This window comes from Haemaphysalis longicornis, unplaced genomic scaffold, assembly GCF_048455015.1.
Source record: "Haemaphysalis longicornis isolate Haplotype H1 unplaced genomic scaffold, Haemaphysalis longicornis Haplotype H1 scaffold_1, whole genome shotgun sequence".
In the NCBI taxonomy this organism is placed as follows: Eukaryota; Metazoa; Arthropoda; class Arachnida; order Ixodida; family Ixodidae; genus Haemaphysalis; species Haemaphysalis longicornis.
Genome location: NW_027526203.1, coordinates 302845917 through 302859923, shown reverse-complemented (window position 1 = coordinate 302859923; position 14007 = coordinate 302845917). Strand labels below are relative to the sequence as shown.

The window sequence follows — 14007 nt, the reverse complement described above, 5'->3', positions numbered from 1 at the left end:
CTACGACTCCTAAAATTTCCTGCATTTATTAGAAATCCCTTGGTTAAATCTGCAGCCGAAAAATCTCTGAAAAAGGGAAAACTCCCCGCACGGAATATCACTGCATAAGCTCACCACAGCATAGCGTGCTTATGACAAACATTTCGAACAAGAGGTAACTCCCTTATATGCAAGCTTACCTACCACATGGACTGGAATATACATTGGGCCATTATATACTTCAATCCCTAACTCTGATGGGAACTCAGCTGACAAAAAGGGTTTGGCTCAAAAGTGATGCAGGTGATTGCAAGGGCTTTTATTAATACAGTCTACGCTCGTTACAGCGGATCCGGCAACAACGGACTTTCGGTTACAACAGACCATTTCTGTTTGTTTGTCTGGTACCCATGCATTTTAAATGGAGTCCACTCCGCTCACAACGGACCCGGCTAGAGCAGACTATCGGCTACAACAGACTAAATTTTTGGCGAAAATTGTTTCGACTGAACGTTTATAGCGGACTTCCGCGGGGCCGGCGCCCGGTGTGCTTTTTCGTTTATTTTGGCAAGAAAACTATTATGTCTGGCAACATTGCTGGCAGCCGGGTCGTTGGCGCAGCCAAGCCAAGCCAGTGGCTTTTTTTTTTGTGCGACCAGCGGCATGAGCGGCAGGGTAGCTGATTTCACTGTCGGATAAATTAAGCGTAATTAACGCTGTTGAACACGAGGAAAAACAGGCTGACATCGCCAGAAGTACAGGCCTGTCTAAGCACAGTGTCCGCTGTACCGTCAAGAACAAGGCCGCTGCCGATAAACGCGACTCCGGTGAGATTGAAAACAAGGCAATCGAATACTCGAAGTGGTGCACTCGGAGGCGAGTCTGCCCTCGTCAGTTTTTTTATGTAATAAAAAACTCGGGTTCAGTGAAGTTCGGCTTTTATTATTCCCACGCATGCATCGTTCCCGTTGCGTTCGGTGAAAAAGGTAAGAAATGCCTCAAGTAGGGGTTGTTCCCCATCCATTGTGTGCAATCTGCCGGTAACCGTGCGCAGTCCAACTGGTCTAACTTTCGATTTTACAGCTGACTGTCATCAGATTATTTCAGTACATCTGTTTCAATGACCAGAATAAAATCGCTAAAAATGTGGAATCTGCCTTGAGGGAACGTCGGGCAGCGATCCGATTTGTTTGACGAACGGTTTCGGGAAACCCTGCCTCGTCGTGAGGGGATTTAAAAGAGCCTAGCTAATGCTGATGGGCACGACTGATGTTTTATAGCTGGTTTATAATTGCGCCTAGTTATATTCTTCCGTTATTTGCTCAGCTCATCTTGCGTCTTTACACGCTTGACCACATGCGCTAGGCCTTTTCGAAGTGCCGGTGCTAAGTTTTGAAAACGGTGTTTATGCGATTCTTTGCCCTCGCGCGAACACTGTGCAGAGGTGCTGCAGGCATGTAGAAAGAACAAAGTGTATGGACTATGCATGCAATATCGGTCAAAGTACCCACTGTAGGGCTCATAGCCCCCCCCCCCCTCCGGTCGGATACTGCATACTTCGGCTACAGCGGACGTTTTTTTCCGGATTCAGAGGGTCCGTTGTAACGGGCGTAGACTGTATTATGTCTGACAGTACCTCTCCTGGTGTAGGTTCAGCCACGAGTGGCATCCAGTGTAGGCTGGCCAATAGCCTGTAACTTCCTTTAGCAACTTTGTGCGCACCGCCCGATGTCTGCGCGACGGTTTATGAGAGTTGTATGTCAGCCGCTTCACTCTCCTTTACTTCATAATCTTGTGACAAGTGCCCAACTAGCAGGTACACACTTTTTCCTGTCAGGCGAGTCACTCCACATCTGGCTGCCTAATAAGATAAGGGCGAACATGGCCTATGTGCCGGTTTATGGGGTGCATATCCGAAATTCTGGGCAAGCACCACTAAAATGTAGAAGTCAAAATTTTCACTGAACGACAGCACTTGAAAATAGCAGTTGTTTTCATTTGATGAAAATACGAAACGTGATTCAAAGTTTTATGCAGTTCACTGCCAAAAGTTGGCAGAAATGTGAGTTCATCAGTGTATTAATGGGATTTTAGTAGGGATGGGCGAATATAGATTTTGAGGTTCGAAGCGAATTCGAAGCGAATAGTGGTTTGGTCGAATAATTTCGAATCGAATAGTTCGAATAGTACACATTACAAATCACAAAGACAAATGAGCAACTTGTGACCTGACTAATGTACACAATTTTTTCTAATAAGAACTCATGTAGGCACAGCATTGTGTAAAACTATTACCAGTTGAACATTTATTGCAAAATCTTACACACAGCTTTCCTTTGCTGTATTCACAAGTTTTCATGAAGAAATGCCTTTTGCGCCACATGCTCAAGGTGCAGCAGTTTCCGCCGGCTGCTCATTCACAAGTTTAGGCGCCGCCAAGAAGCTCCGCTAAAAAAAGTATTGTAGCCACTAGTATCCTCGGCCGTAGCCAAGCAAAGCGCAAGTGGCTGGCCGCCATTTTGAATAGGCTCGCTTAGTGCGGCGTACTGCCGCACTGAGCGAGCCTATTCAAAATGGCGGCATGCCTATTCAAAATGGCGGCTTGTACAAGTCTGCTGGCTTGGTGCCGCTATGTTCGGAGCGGTGTCGTTTCAGTGCCGCATTTTTTTTTAAGGGGGGACGCGGGTCTTAGAATGGTCAAAAACGGCCAAAAAATCGATTTTGAGAAAATCCAATTTTTGGAATTATTGTACATTCAAGCACCTCCCTTCAAAAAATCAACGCGAAATTTCATCGGGAAATGCTCTAAAATCATGTTTCCAAACGCCTCGGGGGCCACGAAATGCGCCGAATCGGGCAAAAGTTGCTTCGTATTCCGGCGCGCCCCGCGGGCGAAGCAGCCGACCGATCGCCGCCATCTTGGTCTTGTTTTGAAGCTTGTTTCTTTGTGCGCATTTTGCGATATCTCAAAATGGCGTCGCCCGAGTAGGACGACCGCCCTTGCCAGTTTTCTAAAGGCACCTTCTCGGCCGCCGATTGGCTAGAGCGGGCGCGCGCGGTTTGAGTTTGCCATACGACCCCTCCCATTGGTCGGCGCGACTGCTGTCATGGCGGTCGCTATCATGGCGTCTGCTACGCGCGTCTGACGGAGTCCGCTCTTCCGACGCAGCGCTCGCTTTTAGCAGTTTTGCTAGATCTTTTTACAGTCTCTTCTGATTTTTCCATCGCGTGACTGATGCCAGGAGACGTACGTTTGAAGAAGACGACCCGTCATGCGTACGGGAAGCGAAAGCGTCGTCCGCCTATCCCAAGGTCGCGTGGTGCGACTTCGGGCCGCTCGACTCCGCCGGATGAGAATCGTTCGCCGCCTCGTATTGCGTCGCCTGCCCCATCGCCTGACCAACCATCTCCGGAATCCAGACCTGGTCCAAGCACGTCTTGCCGGCTCGACACGAGGTATTACACGGCGGAGGAGATCGCCGCGCGTACGGAACACGCGGACGAAGTCAAGCGCGGCATGGAGACCAAGTCAGCAACGCAGCGGAAATTCGACCTCCTTGAAGTGGATTTGGCGCACTCAGAGGAAGATTCCGGCACAGATTTTGTCCTGGTGGATTTTGCAATGCTGAAGGACCTTTTTGCGCACGTCAAGTGCGGCAAGTGTGGGCTGGCGGCGCCGGATTTGAGGAAGGCAGATCGGCAGTACGGACTCGCCGTGAAGCTCGAGGTGACGTGCTCGGTTTGTGAACACCGCGTGGAACGTTTTTCCTCACCAAGGACAGAAGGATCTGGCAATATCACTCCTTTTGAAGTGAATATGAGAGCTTTGAAAAGTATTCAAAGCATCGGGAAGGGGGTGACTGCTTTGTCGGATTTTTGTGCTGGTATGAACTTGTCGCACAGAGGCCTGCACCACAAGACATTCCAAGCGCACTTGAGGAAAGTGGTTCAGGTTTGTGAGAACACTGCAGCAGTCTCTGAAGCTGATAGTGTGCATGCCATCAAGGACTTGTACTCTGACCTTGGTCAGCCGCCAAACAACATAGATGTGATGTTTGATGGCACGTGGATGACAAGGGGACGGTCATCACACATTGGAGTGGGCTGCATCATTGAAGTGTACACCGGCTTGGTGATTGATCACGTAGTCCTCTCCAACTTTTGCCTAGGTTGTGCCATTGGACCCAAAGCTTCAGATGAGGGCTACGAAGATTGGCTGGCCGAGCACGAGTGCCAGCGAAACATTGACTGTGGTGCAGGACGCATGGAAGTAGAGGCAGCCTTGATAATGTTCAAGCGCTCGCTCTCCAAGAATGGGCTGCGGTACACAACCGTGATGTCCGATGGAGATAGCCGCACCATGCACAGCTTGAAGGAAGAAGGAGTCTATGGGTTTGTCCCCATAGAAAAAAAGGACTGCATCAACCATGTGTGCAAACGTATGCACACTGCCCTGCGAAATGTACGCGAACAGAAGAAGGCCCAGGGCGTAACGCTTGGGGGCCGAGGAAAGCTCACAGACCAAAAAATCAGAAGAATCTCCAGCTACTACGGGTATGCCCTCCGCAGCCATGCTCATGACGTGCCGGCAATGCAGAAGGCAGTGCAAGCTACACTTCGCCACATGGCCTCCACAGATGGTGCTCCCGACCACAGCTTGTGCCCTGATGGTGCCAGCTCGTGGTGCAAGTTCAACCGCGCTGTTGCCAACGGGGAGGCGCCCCCTCCACACAAAGACCCTTTGCCGGACTCAGTTCGCGCCGCACTGGAGCCCATCTTTGATCGCCTGAGTGATGAGGCCTTGCTGGAGCGGTGTGCAGATGGCAAGACTCAGAATGCAAGTGAGTGCCTGCACTCTGTGATTTGGACTCAGGCGTCCAAAAATCAGCATGCATCACTGCTAAGCATCACCCGAGCAGTTGCCGAAGCCGTTTCGGTCTTCAATCGGGGCAGAAGAGAGACCAACGAGAGCATTGCGGCGGGCCTTGGCTACACTGCAGGCAGCTGCCTCGTTCGTCGGAGCCTTGAGAAAGACAGGAAAAGGCTCAAGAAGTCGACCGCAGCCTTTTTGAGCAACGACGCCAGCAAGAGGACGCTTGCCAAGCGGCACAAGGTGGACAGGTCCACGGACTACAGCCCTGGACAGCTGTAAATCAGCATCAACTGGTAGAGCCTACCTTCTGCAACTTGTGAAAGCTCCCCCCTCCCCCCTCCCCCATTCAGAACTTCAGTGTCACGAACTCAAAGCTTAGTGCTTTGCCACAGGATCGCCCAACCTTTTTCCAGCCATAGGCCAAGAAAGTTTGCCTTTCGGCTACATTTATTTTCCACAAAAGGCTCTTCTAAGGGCCAACAAAATGATGCATTTGCGAAGAACGCACTGCACAGTGTCCCACCCCAGTATCCTCTCAAACTTCCAGCACAAACAACATGAATAAAAAATAGCCTCACCAAAGAACAAAAAAGGGGGGCATCTAAAGCAAGTTTCACCCTCACACTTCTGCCGTACCCAATATTCTGGGTACCGCAGTGCACTGTAATGGACAATGGCAGTTTACGAAGGACTGTTGCAGTTTTCACAACGCCAGAAAGACACCACCAGATTTCACAACGCTAGCAAGACGCCAACCAATTCGAAGTCGATAAATTTTTCTGAATTCCTGATGGGGTCCGTTACTTGGCCTTTGGTATCTCCAGTTCTAGTTGACATTTGTGGAATCCAAAGACAGATTTGAGAATGGGAAGAACATGTCTTTGTGACTGGGAAATATTGAAGCTACACTACTGATGGTTCATCTCATAACATATGGCCAAACTTCAAATGCAGTTTTCTCAGTTTCATATTTTTGGTCTCTTCCCTCGGCCTTACGCAGCTTTTTGGAAACTTCTTTTTGCTTCATAAGGTCAATCTTGGTATCATTTTTTTCAGTACAGCCTGAGGTAGCCGATGACATTCTTAGTTTTTCTGTTTAGGCTACGCATAAATAATGACTTGCAGTTATTTTGATGAGCCAAAATATCGAATACTGCCATCTTTTATACTTGACATATTTTTTTTGGATGCCATGACTTTAAAGAAAAACGAAGAATGTCATCGGGTATGGGAACTCTCTGGCTATCAATTCATGTAATTAAAAGCTACAAAATGCAATGAGAAAGTTCATTAAAGCTGCGTAAGAAATTACCTAATTGCGGTTCAGACTTTGTATGATAACTTTTGAACTATCAGCAGCAGCTCAAATATAATTGCATATTTGAAATCTAAAGAGAAAAACACATTTGTGTGCAAATTTTCATAAGTTTTTACCCATAAATAAAAAAGTTAGTTTTAAGACCCTCGCCCCCCCTTAACCTGAAGTGTGCTGGAGGCCGAGAGCTTCGTCGAACCTCTAGGCAAGGCAGCAACTCGGCAGTGCCGGCATTGATAATAGAAATGTCCGCGTTGGTGGGTCTTGAGCCAAGCCTGGGGTAACTCTCGGAAAGCTTGACCGAAAAGCTTGGCTTTTAGCTGCCTATTCGGGAGCATCGAATAATTCGAAAATATCGAATATCTGCATTCGGATCGAAGCGAATAACGAATAGAGAGCTATTTGATCGAATATTCGACAATACCGAATATTCGCCCATCCCTAGATTTTAGTGTGGCTTTCACTTGGCAAAAACCGTAAACTTTATAATGCTGCAAAAATGGCTCCACAGTGGGCATGCAAGGAAGAGGTCATTTTCTGTAGTCTGTAGCCAGTGCATGCACTTCTGCTTGTGGGGAACTATTTTGCCCAGTTCAAGAAATTCGCAGCAGACAGAACAACGTTGGATGGCCTACCACATGCGAGCAGTCTCCTGTTCTTGTCTGGCACTTGTGCCAGAAACTGATGTTTTCTGTTCCACCACTGTTGCCATTACTTAAAATATGAACATTAAAATTCATCCAAGATTGATATTTGGGACCATATTTTGTTTTTAAAGAAGTTCCGCTGTATCAGTACCATGATGGTGCATTAAAAAATCAACATCTAATGCCAGCACTGGCCGGAGCTATTGATTTTTTTTTTTTTTCTATTTTTGGTCAGTGGGAAGCCTTAGAGGCATTGATAGCATTGATGCTTCAAGACAAGATGTGCATAGCATATAATACACTGATGTTTGTCAACACTACACACGTGTCTTGCAGGGAAGCACCCTTGGTATTAACGAGGGGAAGATCATTTGCAAAACTTGATTGATTTGTTTGCAATTTTCGTTTGCAAAGTCCCTTTTTAAATTAAAAGTGATCTCAAATTCACAATATATTTAAAAAGTTTAATTGAGGAATTGAAGTTTTGTTTTGCACCTCACGATTTAAGTTAAGCTGAGCGAAACAGGAAATGAAATGTAGCTGGTTGATGCCAGTGCTCAGGCTGGGCCATTAAATAATGTAGCAGAGCAACACGGAAGAGCCATTTTTGAACTCTAACTGTGCGCAGTCAAAATGGAAGTAAATATGGAGAACTCAAGTTGGCCATTTTGTTATTGGAACATTGAAAGCTCAGTTTAACTCTCTTTAGCTGTTGAATTCTAGTCAAACCACAGCTTCAGGTTCATCATTCAAAACAAGCATGGGTAAATGCCGCACTAGGTTTTACTAGGTTCCTGTCAGACTGTGTCCCTCAGCGTGTAGCCAGCATACTGTTGGCTTTCCCCGGTATATCGCATGGGAATTTTGATGCGTAATAGGAATTGGGAATCCAGCAGGTGCTGTGAAATTTGTCCTTATAAATTTGAACTGCTCTGTAATGGGAGCATCGTTCCCCACTAAACAAAATTTTAAGGAGGTGTAACTGCCCAATCTTTTGAATTAAGTTGTGTGTTGTCTTTATGGTCCCTTTAAAACCCAGTTTGTTTTGAGACTTTGAAACACTGAAACTCAGCTCATAAAATATCCAAGCAAGTATCTTGATGGTAAGTTAACGAAAACCTTCACTGTTCAAAAAACATCCCTTTTTTGCCCCTGTGTCTAGTTTTGATCCTCCTTGGAATTTTGGGCTCTTTAGTTCTTAATTGGGAGGAACCGACTAGTCCAGCAGACTGTAAAAGGAGGTGGCATTCGATATTGGTCCATTCGGTCCACACTTTCGAGTGGCATTTTGATGCATCGCACTAGGTGTGAATGTCTCGTCTCGGTGACCGGTGTGGGAGGGCAGTGAGTGATTGAGTGGCTGTCTCTGCAGGACAAGGCGGCCGGTGATGATGAAGCGCAACTGGTGGACGAGAACTTCTGCACCTCCCTGGAGTACGGGCTGCCCCCCACGGGCGGCTGGGGGATGGGCATCGACCGGCTGGTCATGTTCCTCACCGACTCCAACAACATCAAGGCAAGTGGCACTGGATGGGCTGCTCGCACTGGACGGGGGAAGAATCGAATCTGTCCAGCTGGGCTGGCCAGAAGCTGCTCGCCCTTCATTTTACTCTTCCGAGCTTTTTTGTGCTACATTCTTCATCAGAGCACTTGACATGGCATACTGTAGCGTATTGGCTTTTGTACGCGAGTCGGACAAAAACTCCGTGGAACGCACCTTGAGCATGTTGGTCCCACCACAGCCCCAAGCTGTACAGAGGCATATACACCTGGGAGCGCTCTACAGCATTACAGATCCAAGCCCGTGTGGGCGTGACCTAGGAGAAGACATCCTGGTTACTGAGCTGATGCTGAAATTGATTTGTACCTTTGGTTTGACTGCCTTGTTTTCCCTCTAAGGTAAGATAGTGATGCGGTGCAAATAATGCTCACTGGCAGCTTAGTATTACATGCAGAACATGCATATTTGGCACTTGCTTTGACATAGAGCTCGCGCTCTTATTACCATGTAGAGTTTGGATATGAAGGTCTGCAAGAGCAGTAAAACGAATTTACGTTCTATTGCTTCTCGCAGCCCAGGGACACTATTCAGGCTTTTCCTGCTGATCCTGTGGCATTTGTAGTTTGCAAAAGAAAAAAAAAACATGCATAAGAGATGGGCTTAGTGTTGGTTTTGGGCAAGTGTAATATTTGCTGAAGAATTTAAACTGCACAGCTGAGTGGCGGGATCACGGCCTGGTGCATTGCGCTCCTTTTGATAGTGAGAAGGGAGCCAACAGGCCCCTGTTCCTCTCGAGGAACGAAACGTCGCATTCTTGTACGAGGCACTCTTTGTCTCTGGTGCGAATTAGCGACATGCATGGCAGTGTTCCTGAATGAGAAGGGGGATAAGGTTCCCCTCTGGATGAATCCCTCCTCCCACCCTTGTGTAGCAATATGCTTACCCGTTTCTCATCCCGCCTGTTGCATTTCAATTTGCTCGCTAATTCAGCTCGTGTGGGGCTGCTAAAATTTTCTCAAATAACTGGAAAACCAAATGAACCAAGGTTACGATACATATCTTTATGCCCTTTGGAGCACTGCAGACAACTGACTGTTTGGTTGCAGTCGAAAGGCTGACGTTTTTATAGCCATCTCAAGGGTTATTAGGTGGCAAAGGTGCTTTAAAAGCCAGCTGCACTCAAATTTTAAAAAAATGTAAGAATGCACATATAAGATTTTAATAGTACACGGGAAAATTGTGGTAACTGCAGAACACTGCGTTTAAAATAAGAATGAGCACGAGAAAAGTTGTTAATGACAATTTGTTTTCGAAGTTGAAACTGAAGAAGGGTGGCCACCAGAGGTGGCCAGTCGGATGAACATAAGGAAATGCTAGCGGGTGAGCCAGTGCCAGTGGCCGCTCACTGCTGCATTCGGGTTTGCATCGTGGTTTGCTCAGTAGAACTGCCGCAAATATCTTTCCGCGCGTTTGCATGCAATGCACCGAAAAGCATACGATTGCGTTGCTATCAACTAGGACGGGGTAGGACATGCGGCAAGGCATTGTCGTATATATACATCAGAGTGCCTGCCGGAGTAGCAAATCCTTGGTGTTGCAAGTTAAGAGACCATTACTTTTACCTTTCTACATTGCGAGGATCAAATCGTACAATCACATTGAAGCTGTGTGTTGCTGAGATCATGCTCCAAAGCACGGACAGGTTTACCTACACTTCTGGTTGCTTACAACTTTCAACACATGTAGCATGCTCACTACGCTTGCTTTTTTCAAAAGTTTTTCATATGTGGGAATTGTTTTAAAAGCTGTGAAAAAGTAAATGCTTTACTACACAGCTGTGAAAAAAGAGTTTTTTTTGTTGTTGTTATGTTTCGAGTTTCGTTCATGTAGTACAAAAAGAAAAGGTTGTGCACATATTTTCTTCAGCCTGTTGAATAATTTTTAGTGTCGTTTATCTTTCGGAGAAAGCTGAGTAATGATACGGCTAAGCAATCGAACATTGCACTAAGACCAAAACTATTGTGCTGACCTTCAGGGTTTATTTATTTTTTTATTTATGTGCATACCTACTTCACCCGTTGGGCATTATAGTAGGGGGGACAAACAATCGATATAAAATACAACATTGCACACTCTTTGAAAGGTTGAAGAAAGAAAGAAAAAAACAATTGTAAGAAAACATACAAGGTTTGCGTTAGTAAGCCACACACTGCAGATCGTGAGTACAATACTAATCACACATGTGGTACATTCTGAGGGAGCACATGAGACAGCACTAAAAACAAGTATCGGCCAGGTAACAAAATACATTCATTTACACAGCACGCTGGCTAACATTGCAAAGCATAAATATCAAAGAAAGTTTCAAATGGCGAGTACAATTTTATCCATAAATATATTATTGAAGGACAGTTGGGAACGTCACATCAGAAGCAACTTCGATTAGTTCAGGAGGCAGCAGGTTCCATTCGCGTATTGTACGGGGAAAAAAAGAGTTTTGGTATGTGGTTGTGCGCGCGCACATTTCTTTTATCTTGAGTAAGTGGTTGCGGCGCCCGGATATGTATGTTGGTGATTGTAGATAAGTCTCTTTGTTTAGTGGTGTGCGATTGAAGACGGCATCTCGAAGGAAAGAGCGGCGGGAAACAACACGGCGCAGGGAAAGATCTTCCAAACATATGTGCCATTTTATTTCTGTGACACTGCTTGGAAATGAGTAAATGCTGGTTATGAATCGGGCTGCACGTTTCTGTATCATTTCTAAGCTATTGACAAGAATTTGTGTGTGCGGGTCCCACACAACGGACGCGTATTCCAGAATCGGGCGAACGTTGCTTAGGTAAAGTGTTCTCTTGACATCTATTGGCGCGTGCTTAAAGTTCCGTTTAATGAAATTTAGTACTCATCCTGCTTTTAAAGTGATGCTTTGAACGTGACGATTCCATGTCAGATCGGCGGAAAACGTGACACCTAGGTATTTTGCTTCGCTTGTTTCTGATAATGGGGAGCCGTTCAAGCAGTACTGTGTACCGATTGGTTGACGCTTGCCGTTCAAGCAGTACTGTGTACCGATTGGTTGACGCTTGCGCGTGAAGCAAATATGCTTGCATTTTGAGATGTTCAGGGACATAAGCCACCTGTCACACCATGAAGAAATTTTATTTAGGTCTGTCTGTAATGCTACTCAGTCAGAGTCGTTATGAATTTCTCTGTAAAGAACGCAATCGTCTGCGTACAGCCGGATTTTCGAAGTGATTCCTGTGCCAATGTCATTTATATATATAAGAAATAAAAGAGGACCTAAGACGGAACCCTGCGGAACGCCAGAAGATCCGCATGCATATTCTGATTCTGCGCCATTAATTACCACTCTTTGAAACGACCTGTCAAATAGTTTTTGAGCCAAAAAAGGATGTTATCTGGTAAACCAAGAAGTGAAAGCTTATGAAGTAAGAGAACATGGGACACTTTGTCAAACGCTTTCTGGAAATCTAATAGTATGCAGTCTGTTCGTAAACCTTTATCAAATGATGTAAATATGTCATGGGTAAATTCCACTAACTGAGTTACGCATGAATGACCAGCTCTAAACCCGTGTTGGTAAGGAACAAAGAAACTGTTCGCATCATGTTGTATCTAGATATCTTTTTCCTTGTAAATGAGCCTGTGAAAAGCTGCCACTTGCATTTTTTATGAACCTGTGGAGGCATATTGTGCCATTTGTCACATGATCTGTTCCACTTCCGGTGTAAGTTGCAGCTAGCTGCCTGTACTGGTGATGCCTGTCTTGACCTTTTTACCGCTTTCTACGTTATTTTAACAATTTCGCATGCGGGAGTTTTCACGGTGAGCCTATTTATCTGTCTGGCCTAACTTATCGTTTGTCTTCAGTGTTCCTTTGAACGAGAGGCGACTAGTGAGGCAAACATTCTGTTCCCATGTAGGTACGTTCCTGTATGCACAAAGTGCCATTTGCTGGTTCGTTTTGAACACTCCCACTATTCTCTTGAGCAGTTGTTAAAAGGAGCTTGCTGTTCGGTTGACGTAGCCTAGGGTTCTAATGCTGGCTTACATGCTAAGGGCCTCAATTTGAGCCACAGGAATTATAACAATTTTTCTGCCAAGTCTTGGGATTTTTTTTTATTGTAGAAATGTTCTTTTAGGTTAATTCTGCGCATCTTTCGTGTGATTTTGTGAGGGGTGGTTTGGTATTCCTTTGGTCAGTTTAGGTGTGGAGCGCAGCCTGTCACCAGGTTTAATTAATGTTCTGCATAGTGCCGGAAGTGCTTGGCTTTTACATTCATGGAAATGGAATGTTTCCTAGTGACAAGCTGGATAAAATGGCACTGCCTGTGCCCCTATGCAAAAGGATGTCAATATTTTCATACTGAAATGTTGCGGTAGTGCTTCCAGCATTGTGTAGCCATATTGCATAGCTGTGTTGCTCAGAGCATTGCACAGTTTGTTTTTATTGTTGTTCGTTCCCTCTTGGTGAATGGTGATTTTGAGTGCCACTCAGTTAGTGAGGCAGTGCAACGTGGGGCAGGAAAGACTTTTTCAGCGTTCAGGCTGGGAGGGTGCCAGCACAAGATGTTACTGGATGCTTCTATTTTTATCGCACTCCAATAGTTTGCAGAAATGTTTAAAGTCATCAGTGTTTCTCGCACATAATTTTCTCGGTGACCTTTCATGCCCATAAAAAGGTGGTAAGGACCCCATGGAGGCTGTCGTGCTGACGTATCACACATCATCAAGTGCATTTTTTCTCTGTGCGATGTCGCTTGTATGTTTGTATTACCCACACATGAAGAGTGTCTGGCTTTTCTGGAAAGCTTTAGAATTGTGGGGCAGAGCCAGCTTCACGCCTCCTGTTGTACAAAAAACAGCCTGAAAGAGCTGCACAGCATCTAACTTGTGCACCACTGCTAATGTTGGAAAGGAAGGGAGGGAGGCAGATGAAGAGGTTTTTCACTGCACAGGGAGAGCCTTGGAAGCCCTTGAAAGCTTTTTTTGAAACCACCGAACTATAGTATAGTGTTTACAAAGTGGATTCAATTGCATATGTATACGTGACATTCTGTTGTGGCTGACGGGGAACATTGTTCTGGCCTGCAGGAGGTGCTGCTGTTCCCAGCTATGAAGCCGGATGACCCCAACAAACACCGCAGCGAGGAAGTGGCTGATGGAGTTTCTACACCAAAGCACTAGGACTATTGCTCATTCGGCGGGATGCAGGGGGGGGTCCAGTGCCCTGGGTCGGTCACAGCTTGGATTCTTCTTGCGAGCTGCTGTTGCTGTGGGAATCAAAACACGGGCTGCATTTTGCACGTGTTGCAGTTCGCTGCTCAAGAGCCTGGACCAGCTCTGTGTCTTTTTAAGCATTGAATGGGAAATATAACTTATATTGCCAAAAGGGATGTTTTTGGTTCTGTTGGGTTCCTTGTGTCTGTTTCACATATACGCATGCATTCTTATACTCATAACAACATTTCATTCACGATGAAGGGCTGACACCTTATACTGTTATTTTATAGGGCAAACATCGTGCCGTGGATGCTTTTGGTAGTGTCTAGCAACACTTTCCCTCCCTCTTTTCTTCACTCTTTTAATCCGCAGCCTTTTGCTGTGGCCCTGCCAGATAGCTGAAGCAGCTGTACTGTTGGCGTTGTTCTTACCCAATTGAAATCGGAGT

General features: G+C 45.9%; 1 protein-coding gene across 2 annotated transcripts in view; it reads left to right on the top strand.

Moving 5' to 3' along the window:
* The window catches only part of Lysrs (Lysyl-tRNA synthetase), a 53320-nt gene extending 39588 nt beyond the window's left edge, over positions 1 to 13732 (top strand). For both annotated transcript variants that reach the window (XM_077681224.1, XM_077681217.1), the window contains 2 exons: positions 8187 to 8330; positions 13431 to 13732. In XM_077681224.1, the coding sequence (XP_077537350.1) occupies positions 8187 to 8330; positions 13431 to 13523 (237 nt within the window). In that variant the 3' untranslated portion in view covers positions 13524 to 13732. The remainder of the gene's footprint in view (positions 1 to 8186; positions 8331 to 13430) is intronic.
* The last annotated feature ends 275 nt before the right edge of the window (positions 13733 to 14007 follow it).